Source organism: Protopterus annectens, chromosome 9.part0 (assembly GCF_019279795.1).
Source record: "Protopterus annectens isolate FY-2018-M chromosome 9.part0, PAN1.0, whole genome shotgun sequence".
NCBI classification, from domain to species: Eukaryota; Metazoa; Chordata; order Ceratodontiformes; family Protopteridae; genus Protopterus; species Protopterus annectens.
This window is the reverse complement of record NC_056743.1, coordinates 974,776,449-974,791,645: the sequence shown is the minus strand read 5'-3', so window position 1 is coordinate 974,791,645 and position 15,197 is coordinate 974,776,449. Positions and strand designations below refer to the sequence as shown.

Below are 15,197 nucleotides of genomic sequence, written 5' to 3'. Positions count from 1 at the left end.
GCATTTTTTCATACAGAAATGGAAAGAATCTTAAATCTTATTTCAATCACTATAAATATAGTGACAATAAACATTCTGTATCTAAACAGACTACTATATCAGGGAAGACTATACATGGATGCTTCCCATGTGGCCATTGTTCTAATTGCAAATATATTAGCACATCCAAAGTTTTTTCTAGTAGAAATTGCTCCCAGGTTTTTGACATAAGCTTTTTTGCTAATTGTAGTAACGATTGGGTTGTTTACCTGGCTACATGCAACTGTGGAGCATTCTATGTAGGGCAGACATCTCGTCCCATCAGATCACGCATTTCTGAACACATGAGTAACATTAAACATAAAAAACTGAGAAATGCCTTATATAAACATCAGTTGATGCATCTGACTGCTGAATTTAACTTTATTATTATTGATGTAGTATATTGAAACCGTACAAATAAAACTGGGTGGCATAATATATTGAATAGCAAAGAGAAAAAGTGGATCATAAAGCTTGGGGGTTTATTTCCCCCTGGACTAAATGAATATTTATGAGTATTCAACCAATGGGTAATATCTTTATAGTATTTAAACAGCATGTGTTTTTTGAATTGTATCTATACACTGAGGAAGGCTGTGTTGTTGTTCCAGCCGAAACCGGTTTGTTTTTTTGCTGTATGTATCTTTGAATACATTTATTTCAGTCACTTTTGCTGGCTCTTTGTTTTTTGTATAAATTTAGTTTTTTCTTGCACTGCTCTCACAAGAGGGGACTTTGTTCATTGATACTCTTTTATTTTATTGCCATGATTGAATTTTCTTCTAATTTACTATAAACTCTGTCGGCGTCAATTCCAGTATATAGTTTATACATCGTCAGAAGGTAAGTTATTAGTCTATAATTTTTGGGTTTCCTTCAGTAGATCAAAATCCTACTTACCTGACTTTCAAAACACTGACACAAAAAAACATAAACTCTAGATGACCAACTGCTCGGAGCACCGACAGATCACTATGGGTAAGTAACCGCTCACCCAACTCGCAAACACACACCAAAGCAAAGAAAACCCACTCATGTGGGGGGCTGCACCCTGACACCCCCCTAGCTAAATATACCAACTTTGAGATCACACTACAGTGGAGGTAAGGTGCACAGGTCAACATGCTGGCTAAGCTGTTACTTACCCATAATGATCTGTCGGTATTACACGAGGTCGGTCTGCTGGAGTTTCGGGTTTTTCATCTTGGCATTTTGAAAGTCTTGCAAGTGGGATTTTGGTCTACTGAAGTAGGCCCATAATTTTTAGGATAACGTGCAGGTTCACTCTTAAGTAGGAGCATTGTAGTTTCTGTTGTTAACCAGGTTGATGTCTGTTCGGGGTGCGCATATAAATAGTTCTTACTCATGACTAAATCTTCATGCAAAGATGTTAATACTTTTAGCCAGATGTTAGGTACTGCATCTGGGCCTGGAGTTTTCCAATTGGAAGCTTTTCTTAACTTTATCTCAATCTCTCTGGCCATTATTTCATCCCATTTCATATCCTGTACCTTTGAACTTCTTATTCTTTCTTTTACTTCTTCTATCTTTTTAGCATCTTTGTTATGTTCCAAAGGATCTTCATAGATATTTCTCCAAAATGTATCTATTTCTTCTTTTTTGGGTGGTCTTTCAATTCCTTTTACCTTGTTTCCCAATTTTATATAGAACTTTTTAGAGTTATCAATAAATTGCTTATTTTGTATTTTTCTTTTTATTTATCTGTGTATCTTCTAACTTTGTCTGCCTGTGCTGAGTTTTTTACTTTATTATTTGCAATAGTGCACGATAGGTCCAGATCCATTATAATACTGTGCATTGCTTTTATCATGTCTATCTTTCCAAGTATTTTTGTTGATCTGTTCCCTCTACCATATTCTTGTAACACTAACCCTTCTTGTCTTAATTGCTCTATAGTTTTCTCTATTCAATACTTCCATGATTGTATTTGTTTTCTCCCCTTCCTTTTGCTTACTACCCTATTTGGACGGCAGGTTAGAGATTGCCTTCCCTATCAAAGATTTATATCAGACTATAGGCAAAGAGAAATAGAGTTCTAAATGAAAGACCAGCACTGGTAGAGTTTTTAATAGAATCTAGAACAGAAGTTGCCATTAAAAAAGGAATAATTAGTAGAGCATATAAAATATTGCATAATAACTATAAGAATCAAACAGAGGAGGTTAGAAAGGATTGGGAAGAGCTAAGCAATTCCCAAAGAAACAATGGGAGGATATATGTATGTCTCCCAAATATGCAACAAAATCTAGAAGATTTAGGATTTTTGCTTGGAAATGTTTACATAGATATTTTTATTCCCCAAGTAGACTCCAGAGAATTTTTCCTCGGGTAGACAGCAAATGTTGGGGGCGTAACAGGAAAGAAAGGGGTAATTGGAAACACATTTTCTGGGAGTGCAGTGAGCTGGTGGACTTTAAGGATTCCCTGCAGGATGCACTGTCAGAGATGCTCACTGAGCAGATTGGTGTGACAAGGGAGATGATTTTTCTAAGCTATGATACAGAATTGGAATTGCCTAGACATGGTAAGGTCTTGCTGTCTCTAATTATAGTAGCTGCCAAAAAGTAATTACTAGAAAATGGAAATCAAAATCTAAACCAGCTATATTAGAAGTAGTGAATGTAGTAACAGAGATAAAACAACTGGAATTGAGATATTTAGAAAAAGGGGCAAACTACATAGGAAAATGGGAATTGTGGGAACAATACATACAGGGGAGGAATGAGGTTTAAAAGGAGAAGACTTAAATGAGCTGTGTAATGTTTTGCTGAAAATGATTGGGTAGATTATAAATAATGTATAATTTTTGCAACTGGGAATATGTCTGTATGGTTTGTGATGTAAAATGTTTGCAACTAGGATTGTGTCTGTGTTTTAATTTATATAAATGTATGATGCTTATGTTGTAAATGATGGTTTATTAAAGATTTTTCTTGTTAAAGAAGTGTCAGGAATTGAATAATTTATGTAATGTTGCTTAGGTTATATGATATACAGCAGTATATGTGAAGCATAAGGTTTGTTAAGTTTAACTTAAAACAGTTTGATTACTTTTATATAAATGTAAATGTACCTGTGTCAGTAAAGATGTTTAATATATATACATACATAAATATATATATATATATATATATGTATATATATATATATATATATATATATATATATATATATATATATATATATATATATATATATATATATATATATATGTGTGTGTGTGTGTGTGTATATATATATATATATATATATATATATATATATATATATATATATAAAATGTATGTGTGTGTGTGTGTGTGTGTGTGTGTGTGTGTGCGCGTGCGCCCGTCTGACCTGTTTATAAAACTAAAGGGACTAAAAACATTTTTACTGGTTGTATCTTGCTATCCATATCCATATCTATAGGCAAGAGCTTACAGTTTCTCCATTTTGTATTATCTTTCATTTAGTCTCTTCACACATATCCTAAGCTGCATAACAGAATCCTATTAACTCCATACTCCAAAATACTTAATTTTATCATGTAACATATCATGTGTGGATACATAGTTTATAGCTATAACGTTTGCTTTATCTTCATTAATTTTATATCCTAAAAAAAAACTGCAGCTGCCTCAGAATGTTTCACAACACTGAAATGTCCTTTTCTGGCTCCATCAGGAACAAAATAATAATATCTGCAAATACAGTCCACTTTTTTGATCATCATTTCAATTATATCCTTGAATTTATGAGTTTGTTATTTTCTTTGCCAGTGGTTCTAAATATAACACTAATAACAAATGCTAAAGAGGAAACTCTTGCCTGGTTCCTCTGTTCAGACATAAATTATCAGAGAGGAATCCTCCCACTTTAACTTTAGCCTCTGATCTCTCATATATCATTCTAATTAACATTTTTATTGTATCAGAAAATGCAAATGCTTCCCCTGCCCTATTCATAAAATCCCAGCTTACTCTTCATCAGGATTCACTAATAACAGCAGTATTTTCTTACATTATGATTCCTTTTGGATCATCATTGTTCTATTAATATTGTCAAAGGTTTGCTTCCCTTCCACAAAACCACATTGGTCCATATCTATCAATTTTGGCATCACCTTTGTCATTCTTTTAGCCATAATAGACACAAATAATTAGTAATCATGATTTAAAATTGAAAGTGGCCTTCATGAAGCTGGATCAGATAGTTCTTTACCATCTTTAGGTATTAAAGCCACCACAGCTTTTTTTTCAAGGATGTGGGTGCCTCCCCTCCTTTTACAATACTTTTAAATTAAACCTTCCAGATCTTTATCACTGTCTTCCCTCCTACCTTCCAAACTTCCACCAGAACACCATCTATTCCTGGAGACTTTCCTGCAGATTGGTTATCCATAGCCATTTTTATTTCATCTCCTCCTATCATAACTGTTAGATGTTGAGCCTCATCTGCTTCTAACCTTGGCATATTTAGGTCTTCCATAAATACTTCAATTTGTGCTTTTTCTTGATTTCCCCACTTCTCTGCTTTATACAAATTTTCATAAAATTTCCAAACTATTTCTAACACCTCTACAGGATCTGTGGTTATTTTTCTTGTTATAGGCTCCCTAAGGTTGGCAACAACCCTTTGTACTTTTGCTTTTGCACCAAGCGTTTTTGTACTCTGAAGGTATCAAAACAAACAAAAAAAAAAAAAAAACAGTTGCTTAACCACAATCTTTCCAAACTCATGGATATTATACAGGCACTCCCTTATTTTCACTTTAACAATCTGCAATCACTCCTCTTCTTGTTCTGTGAGATTCCCCTTATTTTTGTAATGCTTTAACCTTTGTCAGCCCCCTCTAAGTAATTCTTATTACTTCTTAACCAGATTCCTTTTTCTTTTATGTCTACCCTATTTTAGACTCTACTTTTATTTTATCCCACTCACTAGATATAATTTCTGGAGTACTTTATATATTCCCTAATAACTCACAGATAACTTCCAGTACTAATTCCTGAAATTCCTCCCTTTTTAACAGGTAGGTGGAGAAGCACCAGTGTCTCATTTTCACTTCATTAACCTGTATTTTTATCTTAGTAATTATTGGTGCATTATCTGAAATGGTTATTGGATGTATGTAAAAGTTCTCAATTAAATGCACATGTTGCTGTGAAATATAATTTCTGTCTAGTCTAGCCCACTTATTGTACCTTTGGGAATAATATGTAAATTCTCTCTTAGTTCCTACTACTGAATTCATATCTACTTCTGTTGTATCAAATATTTTCATAAATTTCTTCAGAAATCTACCGTCTTTTGTTATATTTCCCTTTTACCGCCCCGATACATCCTCATTATTGCAAATCAAATTACAGTCCCTAACTACAAGTAATATTCTCTGCTGAAAGCTGATTATTTCTTTTAATTTTTAAAGCTCCGTAATAGCAGTTTTAGTGGAATATAAATACATGCCAATGTAATCCTCATCCCTCGACAGTAGCCCCTTACTACCACAAATCTCTCATTATTATCTTTTCCCCCTCTTCTATCACTACTGGAGCTTCCGTAGCAATTAATATAAGTATTTCTCTTTTCATTTGTCCCTGCTATTCTGTAGAATATCCATCCTGAAATCCTTTATTTATCAAATTCACATGCTCAGTTCTTTAAAATGCATCTTCTGTAACATTGCTCCTTGCATTCTGCATTTCTTAATATAATTAAGTATTCTTACATTTTTCTATACCTGTGAGACTGTTCACATTCCAAGATAAATTAGAATGCATCACCATTATGGTAAGAAGTCATTATTCCCACCTATTATATATAGCAGCTTTTTAAAAATATCTATTTCATCTTTTGTGATACATGCACCCATTAATTTTTGGCAGGTATATCATCTATATAGTTTTTTTCTTATCATCAACACTGGAACCCATGTCACATTTTACAATACTTTTTTGTTTTAATAAAAACCATCAAACAAAAAACACCACAAAACACCCTCATTACCTGTTAAGTTAATAGGAACACACATAACTATGTACATCTTCAAATAATAAAGCTTAACTCTCCTAATAGGAACATTTGTGTCAAATAAACAGCTGCTAACACAGGTATAATTAACGTGAAATTGAGGTTATTCAAGCTAAGTCACATGCTATTGCCCATGTTTCTACTTACTCTAATTGGTGTTGTCTCTTTTTTATCTTTATTTGCCTATATGTGAAGAAAACTTGCATGCTTTCAAAAATCATTAACTTTTAACCTTGAAGAAACCAGTGTTCTGTCTTTTATTTCCCTTTTATCAGCTTGTTTCCATGGTGAAATAAGAGAAAAAAATCAAAATATAGTAGTAACTGTAGCCTAAAAGACAAGCTAAAACATTTATTGCTAAGGGAAAACTTTTCAGTACTTTCAGTGTTCTCATATTTACTTAAAATTTGCTATTGGATTAAGCCAAGGGTCTTAATCTAGATGTTCACCTATGCAAAAATAAGATAAAAACATATCAGCTCGACATGTATTATGACCTGATTACTTTTTCACATGATCTCTCACCTCAACAACCTAAGATTACAGCTTATTAACTTAAACATGATTTTGTCTAGCTTTTCTTCTCTTTTTGCACTGTAATGCCTACATTTCATAATACCAAAAAAGAAAGAAGAAGAAGAAGAAAAAAGCATGCTTACTTTAGTAACTTTATCACATACAAGAACAACTAAAATACTTTACAATAAAATATAAAATATACAATTTATATTGTGAAAACTTTCTTAGAAATACTGTTAAGAACAGACATTGTTTTACTTAGTTACCTTTTTCTTCCCCTCCCCTCAGAGTCCTTCCAAACATTAATGACATGAAATAAGGCAAATGATTTTTAGTTCCTCACAAGTTTAACAAGGTCAGCAAAAGTCCACTCTCTTCACTTATACAGCTGTATTTCACAAATGCGATTGATGCTCTGCAGTCTCACATTTATTCTCTAATTTCCATGTTGCTGGTCTTCTTCCTGTTCACCTCAATCTCCCCACTCCAGACCCTGGTTCAGTTCCAAGGTACTCCCATTTCCTCTGGTCAACTCTGCACTTTTTGCTATTTGTCAAGCATTTTCCAACAGAACAGTGGAAAGGATTCCACTGGCAAACTCTCTTTGTGTGCTTTATCATCAAAATAACGAGGACCGGAGACCGTTTTGCTTGATGGCTTATTTTTTGATGGACAGACCTCTGCATTTCTTCCTTAGCCTGTTCTGTATCAAAATATGACTTTGATCCTCCAGGAAGAAATATTTTGAAGATAGGTGAATTCAGCAGCTTGAATTTCCCACCTGCCTCTCAACATTCCCCGATTACTGGGACAAACTTGTTTCTCTTCTGCCTGGTGTACAGTGAGTAATCATTTTCCATAAGTACTTTACTGTCCCCAATTTTTAATACTTTGCCCTTTTGCCACAGTTTTGTCAGGATCAGCTCTTTCCACTGGTAGGGTTGCATTTTTATTAATAAAGGTGTTGGCTGCTTTCTTATGGTCAGATTTGGAGCATACACTTAGTGTGCCCTTTCAATTAACAATTCATGCTGAGGAATACCAGTCCAGTTGCTTATTTGTGCCTTCATAAACTTAATACAGTCTGTTCCTTCCAGTTTCTCTAGTACAGCAGAAAATCTCAGATTTTTCCCTATGTGCTCTGTCCTCTAATTCCGCCACTTTTTGAAACATCTTTTTTGAGCAGTCTCATACTCAGCCAGCCTTTTTTTTCCATTTTGACCTGCAGTTTTATCATCTTATCTGAATATCTGTTTAAAGCTTCTTCCATTTTTTCCAGTCTTTTGTTATTTGAGTTGATATACTCCTTCAGTGTTCTGTTTACTTTAATCAGCTTTGGGTACATTTGACTTATTTTTTATTATAGATTACTGGAGGCCATGCCTTGCACCAAAGCTGGAGCTTGAACTGCCTTTTGCTGAACAGCTGCAGGATTTTTCTCAGTCAGTGTCTCTCTTCACCTTTTCTAGCTGAGTTTCTGTCAGGCTCTCTTAGATTCTTCTTTGCTGACATCCAGGTAGTGTACTTACTAGCCAGTGACTGAGTTTTACTCAAGATGACAATATCACTGGCTGTTTCTCAGTTTCTCTTTCCACAGTGGGAAAGCTGAAATTTAGGTGTTCCTCAGTGTGAAGCCATCTCACAAGTCCACTGACATAAACATTTTAATACAGTGCTGCAATCTGTAGCCTTTAAGCAAGCTACCTGAAAAAAATTGAAAAAAAGCACAATTTTTATTAGAATAATTATAAGGTTGGAAAAGTTGAAGTATTCAGTAAGGCAAGACAAGAAATGTTATTGTATTCTTTTTTGTATGGGTTCCTAGGAGATGACATCTGCCTGGTCTGTAAGGCAGTGTCCAGTCTAGTTCTGTTTGCAAGTCTCTGTGTGGAGTGTACCACTGGGGGACTAACGCTAGCTTGGGGAACCTAATATTAAAAATAAATATCAATAATAGAAAAAAAATGACCTATAATATTATACATTGCCTTTTAAGATTACAGAATATGCTTCTGTTTACATTCCAAAGTCGTCCGCTAGTAACTTCCTTCAATAAAATCTTGTTATGCATTTGAGAAACAGAAGATATTGATGTGGCATTATGACAATCAAGCTTCTGTAAGGCCAGTATATCATAACCTTGGTAACAGAAGCTATGAATCTATAAACCTTATGACAGGAGTATTTTTGTTTGCTAATTATGTTTTTCAATATTGTATACCAGGAAACTAACTAAGAGCCTTAAACACGTTACCTTTTATTCATTCATCAAGCTACAAAAAAAATGTTTTATTAACTGTAGATGCACTGTTCTTAGTAACTGTTATGCCTGCATGTTCTTAATTACTCCTATAAACTTTTAAATTTATGGACATTGGAATGTACTTGAATATGCTATTAAGTCTTTTTTATCAGACAGAGTTTTTCTTCCCAGATCTTCACTGTAACTTGTACTGTCCCAACTGTGTTAGTACAGCTGACAGAATACAGGAAATAAATACTACATGCCTTTGTTTCTCTGACTGATACAGATCTATGTCATAATTATAATGGAATTATTGCTTGCCTGTTAGTCTCCCATTTGTGTCAATAATATACCTATGTGCATCTTGGTTTATTTTGATCCTATGGGAGCAGTAGAAATATACCTATAAAGTGCTTACAGCAAAAGTGGTGTACAACTGCCTGAATATATGTTGTATCATAAATCAAAGGTATACTACAGATGTCCATTTCTGTTTGTTTTAATAAAACCTGTGACAGGTCTGCCTGACAGTTTGTTGCATTCAGAGAATTGAATGACACATCTGTCTAGCATATGTCTGTAAACAGAAATGGTGCACATATCTCCCTAGGTTATGTGTCAGTGGATTAGTGCGTATTTGTTGCATTAGTAATGAGCATGAAACAGGCCTTTAAAAGACTATATGTATATCCGCCTATCTGTGTCCTTAGCTATTAAGATGTAATACTATCGATTTCCCTGTTTTTATAATGATAATGCTGCACAGCAACTGTTTTATTTCCATTTATACTGTGAGTAATGCATGTCTGTCTATCAATTTGTAGGCATCATAACTGGAAAGAAACATGTCCTTTGGTGTATTGCACTTATAGTTGGAGTGTGGTGTCTGCCAGTCTAATTAATAAGGCTTGTCATATATACATATATATATATATATATATATATATATATATATATATGGGTCTACTTTGTTTCACAGAATGGCATTTCGTCGAACTTTCATTTCACTGAAAGTTCATTACATCGACAAGCATTTGCCCCCTTCCCCAATGTTGTGCGACCCTGGAGTTGATATATATATAGTTGGGGGTGTGTGGGGGGCACAGCCCCCCACATTGGGGGGTGTGGGGGGTGAAGCCCCCCACCTAAAATGTAATGAACTTTGAAATGAACTTCAGTGAAAAAAAATGCCATTCTGTGAAACAAAGTAGACCCATGTATATATATATATATATATATATATATATATATATATAAATTAAACAGACCACTGTGGTGGCAAAAAATATGTAGCACAGAACTGTTTAAGCAGTGCCAGGTACAGAAATGCTGCTGTACATTGTTTACTTTCTGTGAAGACAAATGACATTTGGTTTCCAGATCTTGTTTATATGAATCCAGTCAGATACCTGCTGTCATCTGTGATTGCCCAGACTACTAAGAGAAAATACATTTCACAAAGACCATACTTATTTGGGATTTCAGATTCACCAATATGTTGTCATGCTCAGTAGATATGGGCTCTATTGGATGCCATTCTGATAATCATTATGGGAAGGTGAATATATTGTGTATTGTACTATTTCTTCTTTGATACAGCAGTTACACTGAAGTAATACACAAACAATGATGCACAGATAAACAGACATACACAGACATGCATAAAGACACATACAGAGATCTACTTTCAAACACAGACACCCACACATACATAGGCATATAAGCATGTGCAGACACACACACACACACACACACACACACACACACACACACACACACACACACACACATGCTTTTCAAGAAAGCTGCCTTCTTTCTTTCAGTAATTACACCTCCAAACATTACCTTTTCATCCTAGTAATGCCTCTATACATCTAGAACTGTCACTTCAAATTTTCATTGCTACTTACAAAGTGAAGTTACATATATGCTAATGAAATATTTCATCTTAAAGCTTACACGATGACCTATACAACTGCACTCATAGTTGACTTCTGCCTAGCAGAACTGGAGAGATACTAAATGTTGTTCATTCACTAATTTTGCACATTGCCATAATCTTCATATTTCTGTAAATAATTCAACAACCAAGCAATGGAGACAGAACTGCTTAGTATCATATGAAATGAACAAAACGCTGCTACAGTATATATATATATATATATATATATATATATATATATATATATATATATATATATATGTAGGTTCACTAGACAATCTCGAAATACTGGAATGTTGAATTTCACTATTTCGAGACTGAATAGTAGAAAACCCACATACCCGAAAACCCACATCTGTGACCACACACACACACACAATCTCACACACACACACACACACACACACACACACACACACACACACACACACACACACACACACACACACACACACACACACACACACACACACACACACACACACACACACACACACACACACACACACACACACACACACCTATCTACACTACAACAAACAAAACAACACACACAAACACACCTACCCTACCTATAAGCGGGGGGGGGCTGCACCCCCCACACACCCCCACTCATATATACTAACTCCGAGGTCACACTAAACACACAAACACACAAAAAACACCACTACTCACACTCACACACTAAAATTCATACCCAATACCCTTACATAAACACCACTTACCTGAATCCCCAGATAAATCCATAAACCGCACCACACATCACGAACGCAACATCATGACAGCGGATTTGAAATTTTCACATTCGACATAGTACAGTTTTGCGTTACTGCACTTTCCACTATTCAGTCTCAAAATACTGAAATTCGACATTTCATTATTTCAAGATTGTCTAGTAAACCTATATATATATATATATATATATATATATATATATATATATGTGTGTGTGTGTGTGTGTGTGTGTGTGTGTGTGTGTGTGTGTGTATAACTGTAATGTAAACTGTTTGCTGTGGTTGTTGTGGTTTAAAAATTCATGTTAATTCTTGGAATCTAATGAATGTGGTGTGCAAAACCCAATGTCTTGCTAAATACTTTGCCGGGTGTACTTCTTTACCATCACATTTCAACAGATATGAGCAGTTGTTTGCATTTGATTTTATCAGAATAATCATTGGAATTTCAACTTTCCAGAGCTTCAGTGGATGCAATGAGCATACTCTCTGCTGCTCAGAATTTTGCAGAACACCCAGTTTTTGCCCTGTCTTGTAATTATTGATGATTACAGTCAGTCAGTAATGCCACATATTAAAGTTTCATACTTATTATTGTTCAGAAACTGCATGCTAATGCTACACCTGCTATTTAATTATTTTAGAGAATTATAATAATATTTAAAAATTACCCCAGATGTTGGCTCTTTGCCCCTTTATTTATGTATTTTTGCTTTGTCCAGCATTCTTGAGCCAAGGATTTGAATAGTATTAAAATGAGTTAAACAACAAATACAACACAGGGAAATTTAGGTTTCAGTTGATGAAAACACTTTCATGAGGCATTTATTAATACTGTGCTCTAATCATTTGGACTATTACTATAAGATGCATCTGCCCACATGAGTAAGAATGATTTGCTGTTTTCTTTAGGCCTGATAAAAAGAGAAATTGATTACTGTTTTTATATAAATGTTCTTACCATCTCCTGTTCCATGTATCAGGAAGAGTTTCTCATTTTGCAGTCTGGGAACTTCTTCAAGTAGTGAAGCGACCTTCAAAAAGCATTAACAAAAAGCCAGTTAAATAATGCAGTAGGATTCATAGCATCTCATCTGACGTCACAAACTGTAACCAAACAGAAAAAAAAAATAATACTTACTGCATACATAGTGTCCTCGTAGGAAGGAAGCCCTAGATATCTTTCAGAAAACATGGCAGCTTTTCCATTAAAAAGTAAAGAAAATAAAACAATATACATTATAGTAAAAGGACATGATATTTTTCCTACAAGGATTTTGTCTGTTATGATCTAATTTCATCAGTCATATGAATTTTGACTACTCTTGTACCTAGACATCCATTTGTAGAATATATGAATTCTGGAGAAACAAAAGTATTTGTTTATCCATTCATTTTTTAACATTTGTGAGCATGAAGCAGGAAGAAATTTTTGTAAAGCAATATATTAAAACATATAACTATATAGTTAATCATTAAATAATTAAATTTAATTAATTATTTTTTATAACTAAGCTGTTGTGTGCATAGACATATTTCAAGCATGACCCAAGCCACATAATGATACATTTAACAGGCAGAATGACAAGAACCTTCCCAGATAACCATGACATAGTCTAGAACATCAAATCTGCCTGGTGATATGTTGGTAAATGAGGTTGAGTGTTTTGTCCCATCTGCAGTTTTTAATTCATTATTTTTATCAGTTAAGCAAGCAGAACAGTGGACGCTTTCCACAGCCTGCTGGAACCTGAGGAGTGGCTGGGAGAAAAACTATTGGGAAGAGAACACTCCAAGATGCTGCACTGCATGAAGGTATGGTGAGGTATAGTGTAGTCTGGCCAAAACAGTGATGCTACATTAAAAGGATAGATTTCAAAACATTGAAGTACTATTTATTGAGACCACAACATCGAATAATTCATTCATTGATCCCACCTGATCGAATTGCCATAACTGGCCAACATCACAGACATCATCCTAACCTGGGGAGGAACTAAATTAAACAGAAAACAGCAATCTCCCAAACTCAATATGTATACAATATAAACCAAAATACTACATTGTAGAATAGTATCCCCTCAAATTCAACAGTAAAGTTTTCTGTTTAACATTGAAATAGTCTGCTTATAAAATAGTATTCTATAATGCCTTACATTTTTATAGTTAAACTAGGCATTCACAGGTGTATGTAAACTGTTTCTGTAATTTAACATATACAGGGTTTCTTTGTATAATATTTCTAACTGATTGCTGACATTATTCTGCAGTACATTATCGCTGTCTTAGCAGCTGGTCAACTAATGTTTTTTAATGAATATATATTCGACAATATAAACGTTCAGTGAATGCATTCTTCAGTTTTGTGGTCTTGATAAATAATAGCAATTCAATGAATAGATTGTCTGATGCTTTCAAATAGATCCATACTAAACGTGGCTGCTTAAAGGCAGGGCTACATCAGGCTATGTGACTACTTGTAAAAACTGTTAGATCTTAACAGTTCATATGTTTAAAGCCAGATGTGGATGCTATAGTTTTACTGAATACATGATTTTTTCAATGAAGATGCCAATTTTTCAGAGAAAGACCATGGAAAATTAAGATATTATTAAATCAGGACTCTGACACATGTTCTGGAGTTATGTTTTTATTAAAAATGAAAAACTGAAAGTATTATATTTTTGATTGTAAAACAGAATGGGCTTCAATACTGAATATTAAGACTGATGGCAGAGTAATTAGAATAGTGGTTATTTATGCATATACTGTAGCAAAAGAGAGAGAACAGTTATTTGATGACATAAAAGCATGTCAGTACATATGACAGTTATAGTTTTAGATGATTTAATTGTGATACTAGAAAAAGGAAAATAAAATAACACAATGTAAAAAATAGAAGAGTTGTAAAATGTGGGTATTATATACAGAGGAAGACCTTTTACATATATTAGAACATAATTAAATCACAACTAGATTATGTTTTACTATCACAATACATTCTACAATATGATGGGAGAAATATTGTGAATGTTTTCTATGACACTTCAGCAGTACTGGTAGATATATGTGAGAATGGTGAGGTGATGAAAGAAGGAAAAAGTAAGAAGAAATTAACTAAACTGGTAGTTAAGAAAAACATTGTAGAAGAAGAAATACAAAGTTTATGGACAGCTCATAACACAGACTTTATCCCCAACTTGTGACTTGTGGCTCCATTTAAAAAAGTATAAGGCAGTATAAGTTAAAGTAAAAGGGAGAATTGGGCCAAAACACATCAAGACAGTCAGGAAATCCTTCTATGTGGCACACCTCATCACTAAGGGCTTTTGATCCAGAAAAAAGGAGGTAATTGTCCCACTGTACTCATCCCTCATTGGACCTATTATAGAATACAATGCCCCATTTGGTATGTACCTCTCAAGACATCTGCAACAACTGGAAAGGTGGCAGAAATACCTCACTAAAAGAATCACAGGCCTAAAGCAGATGCCCTATGCTGACCACCTTAAAAAACTCCAGCTATACTCTGTCGCATATCGTCTACTCAGAGGCGATCTTGGCTTAACATACAAGGCCATGTCAAACCCAGAGCTGTTGGACATGCTACACTTAAAGAAATCCCAATCCCTCAGAGCCACACGCTTCAGGATCTAAACCTTGTCATCACAATAAACAAAACATGCTGGAGGGATAGGTTCCTGAC

At 34.4% G+C, this 15,197-nt stretch overlaps 1 protein-coding gene across 2 annotated transcripts in view; it reads right to left on the bottom strand.

Moving 5' to 3' along the window:
* Positions 1-15,197, bottom strand: part of LOC122811703 (inactive dipeptidyl peptidase 10-like) — a 656,601-nt gene that overhangs the window by 60,663 nt on the left and 580,741 nt on the right. For both annotated transcript variants that reach the window (XM_044083720.1, XM_044083719.1), the window contains exons 23-24: positions 12,633-12,691; positions 12,453-12,525 (exon numbers count right to left, since the gene is read on the bottom strand). In XM_044083720.1, the coding sequence (XP_043939655.1) occupies positions 12,453-12,525; positions 12,633-12,691 (132 nt within the window). The remainder of the gene's footprint in view (positions 1-12,452; positions 12,526-12,632; positions 12,692-15,197) is intronic.